At 38.2% G+C, this 21981-nt stretch overlaps 2 protein-coding genes across 3 annotated transcripts in view; both read left to right on the top strand.

Annotated features, from left to right (window-relative positions):
- Window positions 1-286: 286 nt before the first annotated feature.
- Window positions 287-20060, top strand: LOC131709356 (gastrula zinc finger protein XlCGF26.1-like). Of its 2 annotated transcripts, XM_059011816.1 has the most exons (3): window positions 287-404; window positions 13822-15792; window positions 16272-20057. In XM_059011816.1, exons 2-3 carry the CDS (start codon window positions 13857-13859, stop codon window positions 16295-16297), a joined length of 1962 nt encoding a protein of 653 aa, XP_058867799.1. In that variant the 5' UTR covers window positions 287-404; window positions 13822-13856; the 3' UTR covers window positions 16298-20057. The 2 variants fall into 2 exon arrangements, with proteins under 2 accessions (XP_058867799.1, XP_058867798.1); XM_059011815.1 differs by having other exon boundaries at window positions 13822-20060.
- Window positions 366-21981, top strand: part of LOC131709363 (zinc finger protein ZFP2-like) — a 319568-nt gene continuing 297952 nt past the window's right edge. The window contains exon 1 of the mRNA XM_059011840.1: window positions 366-404. The gene's annotated coding sequence lies outside the window, so the exon portion shown is untranslated. The remainder of the gene's footprint in view (window positions 405-21981) is intronic.

The raw sequence follows: 21981 nt of genomic DNA, 5'->3' as shown, positions 1-21981 counted from the left end.
TGTCATTCCCGTCGTGCATCTGTGTGATGGACAGTTTTGTTCCCGCTCTTTCCACTGCAGTTCTCGTGCTGTAATCGTGCCCCCCCCCCCTTCTCCCTTCCCCCTCCCCCCTCCACTCCCCCCTCCAAATAAACGGCCTCTTCCACAGTAACCTAATCTGTATTCCTGTAATCTCATAGTGCTGTATACATCTGTGAAAGTGAACCGAAGCAAATAATATATGAATTGTAAAAGAAAAAATCTCCGCTCTCCTTGAACTAAACTAAACATTTCAACACATTTTCAGATTTGGAGTGGCTGGTAACGGCTCTCACCTGAAGAGCAGAAAGGACACTGAGGAGACGGTCAGAGCGAGTGACTAGAGCACTAGAGCCGTGCTGCACATCCCACTGACAATACCTGAAGTAAGTGTCTCTCTCTCTATTCATTCAACTTCAGTCCGCTTCATACTGGGTTTATATTGTCTCATTGTAACTGAGTGTGTCAGAGCAGTCACTGTGTTACTGGGCAGGATTGTAATTGTGTGCAATGCTTTGTTTATTATTGTGACATTGTTGCTTAATATTACAGAAAGAAATGTGTCTGAAAGGCTAAGAGTTTAGCACAAGAATGCGCGTTACAGTACAATTAATCTCTGTTATTTTCACAGATTAAAAAGGGCTGATCACTTGCTTTTAAATTAATTTTTCCAGTAGATCTCTTTTCCATGACTCATTTCCGACTGTTTCTTAAGTGAACAGTACTGTGCAAGTTATTGCTCTGCACACAGAGGTGTCCTCAAATCAATACTATGCAAGTTATTGCTCTGCACACAGAGGTGCCTCAAATCAATACTATGCAAGTTATTGCTCTGCACACAGAGGTGCCTCAAATCAATACTATGCAAGTTATTGCTGTACACACAGAGGTGCCTCAGATCAATACTATGCAAGTTATTGCTCTGCACACAGAGGTGTCTTAAATCAATACTATGCAAGTTATTGCTCTGCACACAGAGGTGCCTCAAATCAATACTATGCAAGTTATTGCTCTGCACACAGAGGTGTCTCAAATCAATACTATGCAAGTTATTGCTGTACACACAGTTGTCCTCAAATCAGTAATTGCAGTAACATTCTAAACAATTAGCCTTGTTTTTAATAAGTAAAAACTTTATAAGGACAATGAAAAAGTGCCATGGCCATGAAAAAAAAAAAGTTGTATTTATCAAAAGCATCTCTCCCTGTATTTGTACTGAAGGGTGTCTATCAATGCAGGCTGTATTATTATTGTTCTCTTTGTGCCTTTACTTTACAGGCATTTAAAATTACTGTTAAAAAAACAACATTTTCATAAGTCCAGCTTCCATACACTGTAGCTATCAATGGTAGATGCATGTTTTAGTCACACATTTGTAAATATGTCACATTTTGACTCTGGGTATGTTACCAAGTTATTATTATTTATTTATTAGCAGACGCCCTTATCCAGGGCGACTTACAATTGTTACAAGATATCACATTATTTTTTTACATTCAGTTACCCATTTATACAGTTGGGTTTTTACTGGGTTAGCAATCTAGGTAAAGTACCTTGCTCAAGGGTACAGCAGCAGTGTCTCCACCTGGGATTGAACCCACGACCCTCCGGTCAAGAGTCCAGAGCCCTAACCACTACTCCACACTGCTGCCCAGTTACTAATATTACATTTTCTTGGGATGAAGGAAAATATTTTAGTGATTCAAAATAATGGTGTTTAAATTAAACCAAATGTCACAGCCATAACATTTTCTTGGTAAAGTTTCTATAAAAGTTGGATACTACATTATATATTTTGTTCAGACTTTCTCTGCAAAGCTAATTTTTTAAAATGTATGTTCTGGAATAAACATGTTGACCCTTTCTAATAGTAAGTGCCCAGATTAGCGTCATGGACGTGACAGTTCTGGATGTGACTGGTAGTAAACTTGATGAGATTGCAGAGTAATCCCATGTCTTATCATGCACAAGCTAAATATTAATTGAAATCACTGAAGGGCATCAGAGCACATTGTCATGAGACCATATAAACAGATCTCAAGACCAAACAATCACGTCGCTCATCTTAATGGGGATTAAAGTGTTTTCTGTCATCTGCTGGTCTTACATTTTTGTGTTCATGTTAACGCCCCTCCATAGTAAAATGTTAAAATGACAGTTGGTGGCAATGTGCTGAAACACGCACATTTCATTGATTTACTGTAACATCAACAAAATACACGTACCTTTAAACTGCAGTCTCATCGTGTTAGTTCAGTCACTTCATTCAAAGCACTTGCGTTTCACTTTGCATCTCGTTATTATAACCATTCAGGACACACTTCAAGAAGCTTTTATTTCTTATTTCTGTGCCATTCTACATGTTTTTATTTAATAATAGGGGTGCTCTGATAATCGGGAGCCTGTCTGCATGGCACCGATGAGAGGAAATAAACACACACACAATCGTCTGTCTGCAGTGTGTGTTATTTTAGCCGGTAATGTACACCCATATACATGATTGAATTTCATCCAGCACAGAATTTAATGTTTGCTCAGGCATGCTTACTAATGATTCAAGAACACTGAGACACTCATTTTCCCAGTGCTGTGTAACGTGTGATCATCCTGCAGTAAATAAGTCTCTAAAGAGCCGTGTTTGGATTTTTAATATCTGAAGACAACAATAGGATAGCGAGTTGTGTGCAGCAGAACAGACTTGATGCTGCATTAAATCCAGCGATGGACTGCGAGTAGAATATTATTCTGATGCTTTAAAAAAAAAAAATAGGTTGAATCCTAAATAACACTGATGGTTTAAAATTGTTATTATTATTATTATTATTATTATTAGTAATTGTGTATCTTGCTCAATCTCATTGGGTGCGGGTGTATTCTGTGGCTTTTTGAAGCTGTAATTGATTACTGTGCTGTCTTGTTCAGTAACTAATTCAAGTTTGTCTGAATTTTGTAAGCGGTTATTTTCATGAGATCTTTTTGTTTTTGATGAAGTGAACAGTTTAAGCTGTGCTTCATTTTGAAGCAGTGTATGCTTACAATAAGAATGGAACGGCCGCTGCTGTAGTTCACATTGCCAGACTGTGTTTCTTTTCTACTGTACAGTACAGGTAGAGGTTATGATACGCAATGCTAGACAGCAAGTGGCTATACAAATTAATGTCACATTGTATATTTTTACTAGTACAAATGCAAAATGTTATTTTTGTGTGACTGTTGTAAAACAAATGTATAAATTGCTGTCCAGCACACAGTATAATACTTCGTTATTCTTTGTATTCATTTTCTGAAGTAAATGCAACACGTAAACAATACCTGTTCATTTTAACATTCATAATTGTAAAACAGTTTCAATTTGGCCCTGGGTCTTGTTCTAGTAGTTTACAATAGCTTACATGCACTGTCTATTATTATCGGCATCGGTCGATATGGACAGAGAACCATCGACTATCAGCATCAGACAAGAAAATCTTTATCAGTGCACCCCGAATTACTGCAGCACTTCATGACTGTCACTACATTACTTTATACTCTGAATTACTGCAGCACTTCATCACTGTCAGCACATTACTTTATACTCTGAATTACTGCAGCACTTCATCACTGTCAGCACATTACTTTATACTCTGAATTACTGCAGCACTTCATGACTGTCACTACATTACTTTATACTCTGAATTACTGCAGCACTTCATGACTGTCAGCACATTACTTTATACTCTGAATTACTGCAACACTTCATGACTGTCAGTACATTACTTTATACTCTGAATTACTGCAGCACTTCATGACTGTCAGCACATTACTTTATACTCTGAATTACTGCAGCACTTCATCACTGTCACTACATTACTTTATACTCTGAATTACTGCAGCACTTCATGACTGTCAGCACATTACTTTATACTCTGAATTACTGCAGCACTTCATGACTGTCAGCACATTACTTTATACTCTGAATTACTGCAACACTTCATGACTGTCACTACATTACTTTATACTCTGAATTACTGCAGCACTTCATGACTGTCAGCACATTACTTTATACTCTGAATTACTGCAGCACTTCATGACTGTCAGCACATTACTTTATACTCTGAATTACTGCAGCACTTCATGACTGTCACTACATTACTTTATACTCTGAATTACTGCAGCACTTCATGACTGTCAGCACATTACTTTATACTCTGAATTACTGCAGCACTTCATGACTGTCAGTACATTACTTTATACTCTGAATTACTGCAGCACTTCATGACTGTCACTACATTACTTTATACTCTGAATTACTGCAGCACTTCATGACTGTCAGCACATTACTTTATACTCTGAATTACTGCAGCACTTCATGACTGTCAGCACATTACTTTATACTCTGAATTACTGCAGCACTTCATGACTGTCAGCACATTACTTTATACTCTGAATTACTGCAGCACTTCATGACTGTCAGCACATTACTTTATACTCTGAATTACTGCAGCACTTCATGACTGTCACTACATTACTTTATACTCTGAATTACTGCAGCACTTCATCACTGTCAGCACATTACTTTATACTCTGAATTACTGCAGCACTTCATGACTGTCACTACATTACTTTATACTCTGAATTACTGCAGCACTTCATGACTGTCAGCACATTACTTTATACTCTGAATTACTGCAACACTTCATGACTGTCAGTACATTACTTTATACTCTGAATTACTGCAGCACTTCATGACTGTCAGCACATTACTTTATACTCTGAATTACTGCAGCACTTCATCACTGTCACTACATTACTTTATACTCTGAATTACTGCAGCACTTCATGACTGTCAGCACATTACTTTATACTCTGAATTACTGCAGCACTTCATGACTGTCAGCACATTACTTTATACTCTGAATTACTGCAACACTTCATGACTGTCAGTACATTACTTTATACTCTGAATTACTGCAGCACTTCATGACTGTCACTACATTACTTTATACTCTGAATTACTGCAGCACTTCATGACTGTCAGCACATTACTTTATACTCTGAATTACTGCAGCACTTCATGACTGTCACTACATTACTTTATACTCTGAATTACTGCAGCACTTCATGACTGTCAGCACATTACTTTATACTCTGAATTACTGCAGCACTTCATGACTGTCACTACATTAGTTTATACTCTGAATTACTGCAGCACTTCATGACTGTCAGCACATTACTTTATACTCTGAATTACTGCAGCACTTCATGACTGTCAGTACATTACTTTATACTCTGAATTACTGAAGCACTTCATTACTTTATACTCTGAATTACTGCAGCACTTCATGACTGTCAGTACATTACTTTATACTCTGAATTACTGAAGCACTTCATTACTTTATACTCTGAATTACTGCAGCACTTCATGACTGTCACTACATTACTTTATACTCTGAATTACTGCAGCACTTCATGACTGTCAGCACATTACTTTATACTCTGAATTACTGCAGCACTTCATGACTGTCACTACATTACTTTATACTCTGAATTACTGCAGCACTTCGTGACTGTCAGCACATTACGTTATACTCTGAATTACTGCAGCACTTCATGACTGTCAGCACATTACTTTATACTCTGAATTACTGCAGCACTTCATGACTGTCACTACATTACTTTATACTCTGAATTACTGCAGCACTTCATCACTGTCAGCACATTACTTTATACTCTGAATTACTGCAGCACTTCATGACTGTCAGCACATTACTTTATACTCTGAATTACTGCAGCACTTCATGACTGTCAGCACATTACTTTATACTCTGAATTACTGCAGCACTTCATGACTGTCACTACATTACTTTATACTGTGAATTACTGCAGCACTTCATGACTGTCAGCACATTACTTTATACTCTGAATTTTTTGCCATAAAACATCTGCTGCAAATAAAGTATTTTTTGTTGTAGAGGAAAAAAAGAAAAGAGATGAGTCCCCTTTGGTTATATTATTATTATTATTATTTGTATTATTAATAGAGATGAGTGTCCTTTGGTTATATTATTATTATTTGTATTATTAATAGAGATGAGTGCCCTTTGGTTATATTATTATTATTTGTATTATTAATAGAGATGAGTGCCCTTTGGTTATATTATTGTTATTTGTATTATTAATAGAGATGAGTGCCCTTTGTTTATATTATTATTATTTGTATTATTAATAGAGATGAGTGCCCTTTGGTTATATTATTATTATTTGTATTATTAATAGAGATGAGTGTCCTTTGGTTATATTATTATTATTTGTATTATTAATAGAGATGAGTGTTCTTTGTTTATATTATTATTATTTGTATTATTAATAGAGATGAGTGTCCTTTGGTTATATTATTATTATTTGTATTATTAATAGAGATGAGTGCCCTTTGGTTATATTATTATTATTTGTATTATTAATAGAGATGAGTGCCCTTTGGTTATATTATTGTTATTTGTATTATTAATAGAGATGAGTGCCCTTTGTTTATATTATTATTATTTGTATTATTAATAGAGATGAGTGCCCTTTGGTTATATTATTATTATTTGTATTATTAATAGAGATGAGTGTCCTTTGGTTATATTATTATTATTTGTATTATTAATAGAGATGAGTGTTCTTTGTTTATATTATTATTATTTGTATTATTAATAGAGATGAGTGTCCTTTGGTTATATTATTATTATTTGTATTATTAATAGAGATGAGTGTTCTTTGTTTATATTATTATTATTTGTATTATTAATAGAGATGAGTGTCCTTTGGTTATATTATTATTATTTGTATTATTAATAGAGATGAGTGCCCTTTGGTTATATTATTATTATTTGTATTATTAATAGAGATGAGTGCCCTTTGTTTATATTATTATTATTTGTATTATTAATAGAGATGAGTGTCCTTTGGTTATATTATTATTATTTGTATTATTAATAGAGATGAGTGTTCTTTGTTTATATTATTATTATTATTTGTATTATTAATAGAGATGAGTGCTCTTTGGTTATATTATTATTATTATTTGTATTATTAATAGAGATGAGTGCCCTTTGGTTATATTATTATTATTTGTATTATTAATAGAGATGAGTGCCCTTTGGTTATATTATTATTATTTGTATTATTAATAGAGATGAGTGTCCTTTGGTTATATTATTATTATTTGTATTATTAATAGAGATGAGTGTTCTTTGGTTATATTATTATTATTTGTATTATTAATAGAGATGAGTTCCCTTTGTTTATTATTATTATTTGTATTATTAATAGAGATGAGTGTCCTTTGGTTATATTATTATTATTTGTATTATTAATAGAGATGAGTGCCCTTTGTTTATATTATTATTATTTGTATTATTAATAGAGATGAGTGTTCTTTGTTTATATTATTATTATTTGTATTATTAATAGAGATGAGTGTCCTTTGGTTATATTATTATTACTATTTGTATTATTAATAGAGATGAGTGTCCTTTGGTTATATTATTATTATTATTTGTATTATTAATAGAGATGAGTGTCCTTTGGTTATATTATTATTATTTGTATTATTAATAGAGATGAGTGCCCTTTGTTTATATTATTATTATTTGTATTATTAATAGAGATGAGTGTCCTTTGGTTATATTATTATTACTATTTGTATTATTAATAGAGATGAGTGTCCTTTGGTTATATTATTATTATTATTTGTATTATTAATAGAGATGAGTGTCCTTTGGTTATATTATTATTATTTGTATTATTAATAGAGATGAGTGCCCTTTGTTTATATTATTATTATTTGTATTATTAATAGAGATGAGTGCCCTTTGTTTATATTATTATTATTTGTATTATTAATAGAGATGAGTGCCCTTTGGTTATATTATTATTATTATTATTTGTATTATTAATAGAGATGAGTGCTCTTTGGTTATATTATTATTATTTGTATTATTAATAGAGATGAGTGCCCTTTGTTTATATTATTATTATTTGTATTATTAATAGAGATGAGTGCCCTTTGTTTATATTATTATTATTTGTATTATTAATAGAGATGAGTGCTCTTTGGTTATATTATTATTATTATTTGTATTATTAATAGAGATGAGTGCTCTTTGGTTATATTATTATTTGTATTCTTGTTTGCGGTGCGGATGAAATGCCGCTGCCATTATTTGTTATTGTTTTGTATTTTGTATTTTAAAAACCTCGTGAGGATGCGTGACTGATCAGCTACTGATTATTTAACTAGCTGACAGTCACGCATCCTTATTAAACTCGTGCAGACTTTGGCCGAGGGGTAATAATTAATTAACAGCTAGTTAACCCCTCGGCCAGAATATAAAATACGTGCTGGCTGAAAACCAGCACGATACGTGTTTGGTTCCTTTTGTTTTGTGTTTGTTTAAGTCTTTTATTTACTATTGTTTAATAAATGAACTGAATGCCGTAGCGTTTCAGTGTTGCCCCGCCAGTACCTGTTTGTTTTGGTTTTGTGTTTCTGGTCTGAAGTCATGCACTGCAAGCCATCTTGTTCACAATCTCCTATTTAAAATAACACATCTGCAATCATTTCAGTCTTGAATGCAGAAAATAACTATAAACAGATGTGGCAATGAATTAACAAAGTTATGTGAAACAAGTCAGTTTTGAGTTTTGTGCATTTTCAGATTAACACTTGAACCGCCGAAAGGTTCATTTGGCGTCTATTTTAAAACAGCTTCGATATGAAAATGAAAAACAATCGGATACAACTTCATATTTTTTATTTATGAACACCATATATAACATTTGCACAGCAAAAACACTGTATATCACATATACATAAATATGAAAACTGTAATACACATTACACAATAAACTACTGTGTAAACAGGTGTAGAAAGTTGTATGCACATACAAAATTATAAAAAATAAATAACTAGTTCTAAAAATAAAACAAAAATATAACATAACAAGCGACATGAATGCGCTTTGAGGGAAACAGAGTTCAAAGGCACATCTATTACAGCTGTCTAATTAGTACAATCCACACAGAAAACACACTTTTCAACGTTACCAGTGCATGTGCCACAGACTGCCTGTTCACAACGGGCGCAGGCTTCCAGTGTTTTGTTTCTGTTGCATTTAGCAGCCTGGCCTTGTCTTTTCCTTCGTGTGCCAGTGGGTGCAGCGCTGGCTGAAGGTTGAGGGGCATTTGCAAGCCGGATTGCACTTCTCTGATCAAAATGTTTCTGCTGCAGCTCCAGGGCTAGCTGCAGAATGAAGTTCCTCCGGGAGATTGTGTTCCCGGTGCACTCCTTGTACAAAACAAAAGCCAGGTCCAAAACATAAAAAAAACAGCCACAGGCCACCTGCGAGAACCACCTTTGATAGAATACTGCCGTGCTATTTGATCAAGTACATCCACACCATACTCCGTTGTGTTGTAAAGTGAAACACTCTCTGGCTTTCGTTTAGCTTTGTCCTGATGGTCACTGATTTATGCAGAGAGCTTAGAATTAATAATAATAATAATAATAATAATAATAATAATAATAATAATAATAATAATAATAGTAGTAGTAGTAATAATAATAATAATAATAATAATAATAATAATATATGATGTGTAGAATGACTTTCATCAGTGTTTCAAGCACTCAACAGGATTATAATAGGCGGTTGTATTGCAATGTTTTACTGTTCTGTATTTAATATGCATTTTTTGTAAATGGCCCCAACATTTAATCTCAACCTTGTGGGATAAGCCATTACAAAGAAACATTTCAAGAATAATGTCTCATATAAGATTGTTAGTGATATGAGCGAGTTTCTGAAAATTTGCTCGGTGATTTCATTTCCTGCAAATGGTGAAAGTGCTATTTTAATGATATTTCTGTAAGTTTCAGTAGTTTGACATGTACAAAAGCAGCTGACAGCACTTACATCATTATATAATAATTGGATTGTTAGGGAACTTGTAAATAAATGACCTACCTGCTTGAAAAATCATACTGTTAGTTGGATGGGAAAATGTTTATTTGCATGTAAATCATTTTATTATGTGAAGATTGGAACTAAGTTTTAGGCTACCAATAATCAGGATGATAATTAGAATTAATAATAGAAATGCTAAACTGGAAAATGCTGTCAATCTGTCTGCGGGGTAGGTTTTCTCTGGAGGGTTCCCAGCCCAGAATAAAGAAAAGGAGACTCTCGCTCTCTAAACTAGGAGGGCTATCCTTGCCTGTTCTTGAGAAATATTATTTGGCTGCAAGGCTATATTCGGTGCAATACTGGATTTTCAAAAATGTTAATGCCGGATGTACCCACATGAAACCATTTGGAAAACTATCTGACTATTCTCTCCTAACTTGTCCCAAAAAACAGCTGCTATAAATCATTCATATGTGAACGATGATGTCATGGTGACGGTAGATGCTCATTTTAAGGCGTTTTAAACAACCATTGGTTGCTTACCAAATGACTGACAACTCCAAAGGCTCCAACAACCAATCAGGGATGGTTTTATATACTTTCAAAACAAAAGCAGTTGGACAGAAAGCTAGATGAGTTTGTTTATTTATTTTTTTCTCTGTTTGGAGATTTGGCGATCACAGTACAAGCTTACCAGAAAACAAAATATTCATAGGATAAACATCACAGATGACCGTCCAATCAAAATGCATTTCACTGAAGCCCCAGCCCAAGAGAAATACATTTTATTATGAGGTGCAGCATTTCAGTATCTTAGGTTTCGGTTTAGACGACTGGTATATACCATGATTTTAAAGTGCAGCATTACTAGAGAGCAGATTAAATTTCTTTACAGTACCAGGAATGCTTACCGACTGTGGCAAAGTGGTTTGCAGTGTACAGGTGCAGGAGTGATGAGGTGTGTAATTATCAGACAGAGATTTGTAATCCAGTTGGAAGTCATTTATTTTTAACAATCCAGGTCTGGTGACCAAATAATGATCCCTGGCAATACACAGCAATGTGTAGAGCACGGGGTAAATAATAACGGGTTTGCAGTCTCAAATAAAACACACACGTATCCCTCCTACATATAAATACACGGTCACCAGTCCTGGGTGCGTGCTGTAGTGCTCGTGGTGGGTTGTACAGATTTATCAGTGACAATAGTGCCGTGCTGTTCCAGGTTTTGTGCTGGCCCTTGGCAACAGCTCTGGAATGTGTTAGTCATCTATTAATACAACAACCAACAATTATAGGCAAAATAAAACACTCACGATAAGTTATCACGATACTGCACAGGTCCTTCCAGGTTATTTTCTCGTAACCAAAGCAAAGGAACAGATTGCGATTCTCCGTCCCCATTCATGCCGTCACACATGACCCCTTGGTAAACGAGTGCAGCTGCCCCTCCAATCTGCGACTGCCACGTCTTTTCCCTTCCAGGTCAATGAGTTAATTAACCGGAGTTCCACCCCCTTTCTAGCTGGCCCTTGAACCCTGGGAAAGAACTGTCGGGCCAGCCCGTCCAAGGTACAACTCTGTTCTCGCTACTTATCGCACTGACAGGTCAAGAGGGAGATTTACCACCAAGAATCACTGTGTTTCTGTCACACTGACCCAAAAGAAAACTTTAATTTTTATTACAGAAAGTGTTGATGAGTTGTCAGATCTGTCTGATGTTGAACTTCTTCACATTACGCAGCCATCAAACAATTTGGTGTAAAATGATCCTGATACACAAGTCGAAAGTCACGTTCTGTCAGTCAGACCTCAAACAGGTAGAATGTTCACCGGAGCGGAAGGGTTAAAAGCAGCAGGAGATGGTGCCTCCCTTCCAAATCGAGGCAGATCATTCCACACCTGTGGGGCTCTGAAGCTGAACGCTCTGCCACCTGCCTGCTTTCTCTGTGTCCTTGGAATACTTGTCATGGGTAAGAAAATACATGGGAGTTACTGTTTACATTTCCATGTGAGACGAGTTGTCAGACAGATGTGTAAATGAAGACAATAACACCTGTTTCTTGAAACATCTGATTTGCATGTTCTCAATGCTCCGCTCCATTTCTGATGACAGAATGAAATCTTAATTGGCACGGAATGACCACCTTGGAGTAGAAACACACAAATGACAGGCTTGCTGTTGATTTAAACACTTCCGCCTCTGTGTTCTGGGAGGGGAAATGTCTTCACACAAGGGGTGGTTGATATGATGTCATCGGGCACGCACTGCAGTTCAGGGGCTATGTGCGCGCATACGGGGCCAAAGCCAGCCTAGGTCTGTGCTCAAGTGTAAACAGGGGCTCAAATGATAGGAATCTTAATCTGATAGACCCTGTGACAAAGCACGAATGAATCTGAATCAACAATCTCCCTCTCGACCTGTGAGAGCACTGTACAGCAGGAATTGCGTGCCCCGTACTGAATGTTTCGGCAGTTCATTCCGGGGGCAGTCGGAAGCCGGCCATTCAGGAAAGGGATGGCGTCACGGTACCAGGAGTCCCCGCCCTAGTACGGTAAGCAAAGTTTCATTCATGAATTGGAAGAGACGTGATTGAACTAGCTATCGGAGGGGGCGGGGCTGAGGGTACCTTAGGGGGATGTGATGTCATAATCGGTTCCTTTGTTGTGGTTGATGGGAGGAAACGAGGACTGTTTGGAGCGAGGGTTAAGTGCTTTGTGTTTGTTTTGCAACCGTGTGTCTCTTATCATTCTCAGAATAATTAACCCTTTGCGGTCCTATGTCGGACCTGGTCGGACATTGCAATTATTCCTATCCGGTCCAATGTCGGACCCTGTCCGACATCATCAAAAAAACACAAATAACGGGTTTCTAGTCGTTTTTTCTCCGGAAAAAGCCGAGAAAACCATTCAATGGCCGAGTGGGAGCGACAGGAGCCGAGACAAGCCGATAAAAATAAAAAAAAGGACGTATCTCATGAATAGTCATACTTGCCCCTGGCATCGGATAGGGGCAATCATAAGGAAACAAGCTGACTGATACTGTATCAGCGCACAGAGAATATTACGGACATTTGCAGAGCTTTTTTGAGATGTTATAGTAATAAAATAATGACTTGGATCACGTTATTGAGGAGTTTGGTGATAAAATGAGTGATCAGGAGATGATTGATCGGTATGTACTATTATTATTATTATTATTATTATTATTATTATTATTATTATTATTTATTTATTTATTAGCATATGTGAAAGCTATAGCAAACGAAAGGGTGGGGCGGGGCTGGAGATGCCTAATGAGTGCTTTGTTGATATGCAGGGCCTTTTAAACCCGTTTGACTGGGGAAAAAAAATATTTTTAAACAGCACGTCTAAAATTAACTGTGCATGTGAAAATAAATTGGACCTGACGTGCCTGACACGCACTTAATAAATGGACTGCAAATCTGGGAGCTGCAGTCTGGGCCCAGCGATTCACCCGGACTTCACCGCACCTGCACTTAATCAAGCATCGCTGTTTCCAGCACCGCACCTGCACTACGAGCACGCACTGTCCAGAGACGTGACTGTGTTTGTGTTGTGTTTGTGGTTTTTGTGATTATTATTAAGGGACTGCAACCCCTTGTTTTGATGCTGGCAATACCCATTGCTGGGTAGAGCCAGCTTTATTATTTAATTTTTGTTCAAGAAATAAAAAGGAACTTGAACCGTGAACTTTGGGTTTGTCCTTGTCTGGAGCACCTGCATCACCCTTTCACTACTCACTACAACCCACACATTCACAGACCCTGAGTCAGTTCAGGTCCGAGCTGTAAGTGTAAACACACCGATAGAGAACAGATCGTAATACTTCATTTCATTTTCTGCTTTCAGGACTGCCTTATCCTGGTGAAAGCCAAGGAACAAAGATGGAGTTGGTACCTATCTGCATTAAACAGGAGATGCCTGAACTGCAGCCTGTCCACATGAAAGAAGAGACTGAACTGGAGCCTGTCCACATGAAAGAAGAGACTGAACTGGAGCCTGTCCACATGAAAGAAGAGACTGAACTGGAGTCTGTCCACATTAAAGAAGAGACTGAACTGGGGCCTGTCCACATTAAAGAAGAGACTGAACTGGAGCCTGTCCACATTAAAGAAGAGACTGAACTGGAGCCTGTCCACATTAAAGAAGAAGAGACTGAACTGGAGCCTGTCCACATTAAAGAAGAAGAGACTGAACTGGAGCCTGTCCACATTAAAGAGGAAGAGACTGAACTGGAGCCTGTCCACATTAAAGAAGAGACTGAACTGGAGCCTGTGCACATGAAAGAGGAGACTGAACTGGAGCCTGTCCACATTAAAGAAGAAGAGACTGAACTGGAGCCTGTCCACATTAAAGAGGAAGAGGCTGAACTGGAGCCTGTCCACATTAAAGAAGAGACTGAACTGGAGCCTGTGCACATGAAAGAGGAGACTGAACTGGAGCCTGTCCACATTAAAGAAGAGGCTGAACTGGAGCCTGTCCACATTAAAGAAGAGACTGAACTGGAGCCTGTCCACATTAAAGAAGAGACTGAACTGGAGCCTGTCCACATTGAAGGGGAATCTGTTGACTTGTTTAAGGATACAGAAAATATATCCTGGCCAAAGATATTACATCAGTGTAATAAATGTGGGCAGAGCTTCAGCAAGCCAGGAAGCCTAAAAACACACCAGCAGAGTCACACTGGAGAGAAGCCGCACCACTGTACTGAATGTGGAAAGAGCTTCCGTGAGTTAGCAGTCCTAAAAAGACACCAGCGACTTCACACTGGAGAGAAGCCGTATCAATGTACTGTATGTGGGAAGTGCTTCAATGCGTCAGGAAGCCTAAAAAGACACCAGCGACTTCACACTGGAGAGAAGCCATATCAATGTACTGAATGTGGGAAAAGCTTCACTGAGAAAGGAAAACTAAACAAACACCAGCGAATTCACACTGGAGAGAAGCCGTATCAATGTACTGAATGTGGGAAGAGCTTTAGTGCGTCAGGAAACCTAAAAAAACACCAGCGAATTCACACTGGAGAGAAGCCGTATCAATGTACTGAATGTGGAAAGCGCTTCACTGACAAAGGAACTCGAAACAAACACCAGCTAATTCACACTGGAGAGAAGCTGTATCAGTGTATTGAATGTGGGAAGAGTTTCACTGTGTTAGGAAGCCTAAAAAGACACCATCGATTTCACACTAGAGAGAAGCCGTATCAATGTACTGAATGTGGAAAGCGCTTCACTGAGAAAGGAACACTAAACAAACACCAGCGAATTCACACTGGAGAGAAGCCGTATCAATGTACTGAATGTGGGAAGTGCTTCAATGCGTCAGGAAACCTAAAAACACACCAGCGACTTCACACTAGAGAGAAGCCGTATCAATGTACTGAATGTGGAAAGCGCTTCATTGACAAAGGAACACTAAACAAACACCAGCGAATTCACACTGGAGAGAAGCCGTATCAATGTACTGAATGTGGGAAGTGCTTCAATGCGTCAGGAAACCTAAAAACACACCAGCGACTTCACACTAGAGAGAAGCCATATCAATGTATTGAATGTGGAGAGAGCTTCACTAACAAAGGAAAACTAGAAAAACATCAGAGAATTCACACCGGAGAGAAGCCACACCACTGTACTGACTGTGGGAAGAGCTTCAATGTGTCAGGAAAACTAAAAATACACCAGCGCATTCACACTGGAGAGAAGCCATATCAATGTATTGAATGTGGAAAGAGCTTCACTGACAAAGAAAAATTAAAAAAACACCAGCGAATTCACACTGGAGAGAAGCCGTATCACTGTGTTGAATGTGGAGAGAGCTTCAGTGAGTCAGGAAACCTAAATAAACACCAGCGCAGTCACACTGGAGAGAAGCCGTATCACTGTGTTGAATGTGGGGAGAGCTTTAGGCAGTCAGGAACACTAAAAGAACACCAGCGCATTCACACTGGAGAGAAGCCGTATCATTGTGTTGAATGTGGGGAGAGCTTTAGGCAGTCAGGAACACTAAAAACACACCAGCGCAGTCACACTGGAGAGAAGCCGTATCATTGTGTTGAATGTGGGGAGAGCTTTAGGCAGTCAGGAACACTAAAAACACACCAGCGCAGTCACACTGGAGAGAAGCCGTATCACTGTCTTGAATGTGGGGAGAGCTTTAGGCAGTCAGGAACACTAAAAACACACCAGCGAATTCACACTGGATCCAGCCTCCCTCCTCTCCCAGTCCCTCACCTCTCCACCCTGCTTGCTTGAGTGTGTGGAGAGCTGTCTGATTCCTTGTCTCTCTCTCTCACCCTGCAGTAAATGAAGGGGGTCCCCAGGAGTGAGCCAGCCTGAATCCAGAGACACAGAGAAGAGGAGCGTGTCAAACTGAAGGAGACAGACCCATTCTTTCAGAATGAACTGCATTGGAAATTAATCTCACTTATCATGCTGTGAGGATTTATGCCAAGCTTGTTTCTGTGAACACATTAAACAACGTTGCCGATAACACATCATATTTTTAAAATACCATTACTGTACCAGTGTCGGTGAGAACAGAAGTGAATTATTTATAAGAAACTAAAACTAAAAATCTCTTCATGGGTGTGGCAGCAGTGTGCCCTTCATATTACTAGAATGGCCTGTAAGCTATTGCACCAGTGCAAGCACAAGCTGAAACAACCTTTTTTTCTTTTTTTTTTATTTCACGTGGTGCAAACTTTGCACTGGAGCAAGTGCTGTTTTGGGTTTGAATGAACTTGACTGCTTTGAGTGTTTAAAGGGCACATACAGACCTTTTATTTTATTGTGTTACATGTTCCCATGTGTTTACGTAAGGTGTTTATTGTTTTCATTTTTTTATACATTTTGACCACTTTTTTAAACTTTTAAATTGCATTCCCTGCCTCAAGATGGCTTCCCATGTACCTACATGGACCTCTCAGAACTACATTTCCCATCATCCTCCTCCTGCTCACATATGTAACTGAGATGAATTTACCAGTGAGCAGGAGGATGATGGGAAATGTAGTTCTGAGAGGTCCTTGAGGCAGTGAATGCAATTTAAAAGTTTAAAAAAGTGGACAAAATATAAAAATAAAACAACAAATTAAACAATATGCACACCTTCTGTAAGCAGTTGTAGACACATGGGAACATGCGACACAATCAAATAAAAAGGTCCTTATGCACCCTTTAAGTACTGAGAACCTCCAAGCTTGTTGTATACTGGAGCCCTGCTTCAATGCAGTGGGATTGAAATACAATTCCTATCATTTTTATTGTGTAAATTGCTGTGTGTGCAATTATGACAGACCCACAATATCAGAGCTGTATAAATATACTGTAAAGCATGAAAGGTTTGCAAGTAAAAGAGTCATAAAAGTTGCATTTACTCAAATCTGCAATACATACATGCTACAACATTACCATCATTACTACATTCATAGTTATACAGTTTATGAATAATTGATATAAACAATCTGCAGAGTGAAGTTGCCTCAGACTGTTTGACAGAAAGATAGCTGGTGCTTTTGTGGAATCACCATTAGCTGTTTATTCCTTTTGGGCAAAATATGGCTTGTTTGCTTGTATTTTGTATCAGTATGATATCATTAGAGTGACAATGCAGTACATCCAAAGGCAGGCTTAGTTATTTATAAAGGATTTCATTGACGTTGAGTTTGAGTTCCTGTATGTTTTCCAGTATCTGTGTGTATAAAGGGCACATTATTATGTTTCCATTACCTCTGTGTGTAAAAGGTTTGTCATTGTTTAAACTGTTAATGATTCCTGAGATACAGATCTGCAGTGGAACTGAACAAACCCAAGAGAGACATTGAAAAAGGGGAAGATGCTGCTGTTTGTGGTGAATATTCCCTGAAGATGATATTAATACATGAAAGTGTATTATAAATGTAACTGGACAGATTAATGCAATCTCTGTGTCTTGAAGAAAAAGGGCTCCTTTCCTGCAGACACACTGAACTGTGTGACCCCTGAACTAGGTGAGCAGGACTGGGTGGCATCTGGACTGGATTAGGCTAAAAGGACAGTTGAATTCTGTACAGATAATTCACAGCGGCAACAAGAAGCGGTTTGACGCGAGGAAGACATAAAGCATCGATGTCCTAGCGGAAAAGGACATTAAACATCAAAGGACTGAGTTTTAAGGTGCAAGATGAACAAATGACCAATGCAGATAGCAACCTAGCATAGAGAAATGCTATAAATATTCAAGCAAAACTAAACATGTTGTGCTCCACTTTGATTGCTAAACTAATTGCTGTCACTCTGTTATGCCAAGCTGCAACTCCAGGACTGTGACTGAGAACACGACCCAAAAAGGGAAGGCAAGCTAGTAAACGAGCAAATGCAGAGAGACTGAGTTTGCTGTAAGCCAGTATAGTTCCAGTTGCGTTTTCCTCTCATGAAACTAAATTAATTAATTGTAACACTATCACGTACAATTGAAATGTTAATTGTTTAGTTTGCACACCTTGTGTGTGAAATAACGTTTTAGTGAAACTTGATTAAGTAACTATAAGTAATCTATCTCATAGTTGGATGAAGAATGTATTTTAAAGTAATCTTGCTATATCGTTAAACAATTTACTATTAGTAAGCTTTAGTGTGATCTATTGTAAGATTGTCTGACCCATTTCAGTTTAGGCTGTATGTGTGTGTGTGAGTGTAAGCAGTGTCATATTTCACTGGCCCTGCTAGCTGCTTTAACGCAGGCTGAGAGCTTTGACTTTATGACTGTTATGCTTAGAAAACCAAGAGATTGACTTAATGACTTTTGTGATTTCTGTTTAATATTTGTGCTCTGAATACAATACTACTATTGATGAAACATTCCTTGTGTCTAGAGTGTGTATGTGGGTTCATAGTAAATCCTCAATCGTGTAAAACATCAAATAGGTTTTATAAGAGAACTAATCAATCTAGATAAAACTCTAAACTCTCAATTATAGAATTGTTCTTAGAGGCTTTGTGAAATGAGAAATGGGATTACCTCTGTGTCATGGAATTCCTTTGCTAGTGTATCATGATGTAAGCCCTGGAGTGTGGGCTCAGTCTTCATGAAATGAGAAATGGAATTCCTTTGCTAGTGTATCATGATGTAAGCCCTGGAGTGTGGGCTCAGTCTTCATGAAATGAGAAATGGAATTCCTTTGCTAGTGTCTCATGATGTAAGCCCTGGAGTGTGGGCTCAGTCTTCATGAAATGAGAAATGGAATTCCTTTGCTAGTGTATCATGATGTAAGCCCTGGAGTGTGGGCTCAGTCTTCATGAAATGAGAAATGGAATTCCTTTGCTAGTGTGTCATGATATAACCCTGGAGTGTGTGCTCAGTCTTCATGAAATGAGAAATGGGATTCCCTCTGTATCATGGAATTCCTTTGCTAGTGTCTCATGATGTAAGCCCTGGAGTGTGGGCTCAGTCTTCATTAAATGAGAAATGGAATTCCTTTGCTAGTGTCTCATGATGTAAGCCCTGGAGTGTGGGCTCAGTATTCATGAAATGAGAAATGTGATTCCTTTGCTAGTGTATCATGATGTAAGCCCTGGAGTGTGGGCTCAGTCTTCATGAAATGAGAAATGGAATTCCTTTGCTAGTGTCTCATGATGTAAGCCCTGGAGTGTGGGCTCAGTCTTCATGAAATGAGAAAAGGAATTCCTTTGCTAGTGTCTCATGATGTAAGCCCTGGAGTGTGGGCTCAGTCTTCATGAAATGAGAAATGGGATTCCTTTGCTAGTGTCTCATGATGTAAGCCCTGGAGTGTGGGCTCAGTCTTCATGAAATGAGAAATGGAATTCCTTTGCTAGTGTATCATGATGTAAGCCCTGGAGTGTGGGCTCAGTCTTCATGAAATGAGAAATGGGATTCCCTCTGTATCATGGAATTCCTTTGCTAGTGTATCATGATGTAAGCCCTGGAGTGTGGGCTCAGTCCTCATGAAATGAGAAATGGAATTCCTTTGCTAGTGTCTCATGATGTAAGTCCTGGAGTGTGGGCTCAGTCTTCATGAAATGAGAAATGGAATTCCTTTGCTAGTGTATCATGATGTAAGCCCTGGAGTGTGGGCTCAGTCTTCATGAAATGAGAAATGGGATTCCTTTGCTAGTGTATCATGATGTAAGCCCTGGAGTGTGGGCTCAGTCTTCATGAAATGAGAAATGGAATTCCTTTGCTAGTGTATCATGATGTAAGCCCTGGAATGTGGGCTCAGTCTTCATGAAATGAGAAATGGGATTCCTTTGCTAGTGTATCATGATGTAAGCCCTGGAGTGTGGGCTCAGTCTTCATGAAATGAGAAATGGAATTCCTTTGCTAGTGTATCATGATGTAAGCCCTGGAGTGTGGGCTCAGTCTTCATGAAATGAGAAATGGGATTCCCTCTGTATCATGGAATTCCTTTGCTACTGTATCATGATGTAAGCCCTGGAGTGTGGGCTCAGTCTTCATGAAATGAGAAATGGAATTCCTTTGCTAGTGTATCATGATGTAAGCCGTGGAGTGTGGGCTCAGTCTTCATGAAATGAGAAATGGAATTCCTTTGCTAGTGTATCATGATGTAAGCCCTGGAGTATGGGCTCAGTCTTCATGAAATGAGAAATGGAATTCCTTTGCTAGTGTATCATGATGTAAGCCCTGGAGTGTGGGCTCAGTCTTCATGAAATGAGAAATGGAATTCCTTTGCTAGTGTCTCATGATGTCATCCCTGGAGTGTGGGCTCAGTCTTCATGAAATGAGAAATGGAATTACTTTGCTAGTGTCTCATGATGTAAGCCCTGGAGTGTGGGCTCAGTCTTCATGAAATGAGAAATTTGATTCCTTTGCTAGTGTATCATGATGTAAGCCCTGGAGTGTGGGCTCAGTCTTCATGAAATGAGAAATGGAATTCCTTTGCTAGTGTCTCATGATGTAAGCCCTGGAGTGTGGGCTCAGTCTTCATGAAATGAGAAAAGGAATTCCTTTGCTAGTGTCTCATGATGTAAGCCCTGGAGTGTGGGCTCAGTCTTCATGAAATGAGAAATGGGATTCCTTTGCTAGTGTATCATGATGTAAGCCCTGGAGTGTGGGCTCAGTCTTCATGAAATGAGAAATGGAATTCCTTTGCTAGTGTATCATGATGTAAGCCCTGGAGTGTGGGCTCAGTCTTCATGAAATGAGAAATGGGATTCCCTCTGTATCATGGAATTCCTTTGCTAGTGTATCATGATGTAAGCCCTGGAGTGTGGGCTCAGTCCTCATGAAATGAGAAATGGAATTCCTTTGCTAGTGTCTCATGATGTAAGTCCTGGAGTGTGGGCTCAGTCTTCATGAAATGAGAAATGGAATTCCTTTGCTAGTGTCTCATGATGTAAGCCCTGGAGTGTGGGATCAGTCTTCATGAAATGAGAAATGGAATTCCTTTGCTAGTGTATCATGATGTAAGCCCTGGAGTGTGGGCTCAGTCTTCATGAAATGAGAAATGGAATTCCCTCTGTATCATGGAATTCCTTTGCTAGTGTATCATGATGTAAGCCCTGGAGTGTGGGCTCAGTCTTCTCTGCTGCCTGCTTGTTCTCAGTGTGTGAGTTCAGCTGCATTTCCAGTGTCCTGAGCTGGGCTTTGAACACCCTGGGGACGCAGCTGAGAACAAGCCTGGCCCACGACTCAGGGGTTTTGTTTTAGATCAGATAACAAGATGATAAACCTTATACGCATAACACTGTTTTATTGTTTTTACATTTTTTTTCTATGAATTTATTAGGACTCAGAATCTCTTTGCATTCATTGTGTTGCAATTTAGACATTTTCACTTTACGTATTAAAAAGCACAGATAAGTCTATTAGAAATAGACTACAACTCTGGCTAAAGGTTTTGCCTCACTCTGTGGAATGAACTAATTTTGCTTCATAAATTCGAATGAAATCTGCTGAATAATGTTACATGAACACATTGAATTACACACTGCTTTGTAGTTTTCCATATACTGAATGAAAAAGTGACATTTTGAAATCTATGATGAAGTACTG

This window comes from Acipenser ruthenus, chromosome 43 (genome assembly GCF_902713425.1).
Source record: "Acipenser ruthenus chromosome 43, fAciRut3.2 maternal haplotype, whole genome shotgun sequence".
Taxonomy (NCBI): Eukaryota; Metazoa; Chordata; class Actinopteri; order Acipenseriformes; family Acipenseridae; genus Acipenser; species Acipenser ruthenus.
This window is presented reverse-complemented; position numbering and strand designations above follow the sequence as displayed.

Bases quoted from the DNA above. Each gene is read 5' to 3' on its own strand.
- LOC131709356 (XM_059011815.1), top strand. From the start codon at position 13,857: ATGGAGTTGGTACCTATCTGCATTAAACAGGAGATGCCTGAACTGCAG.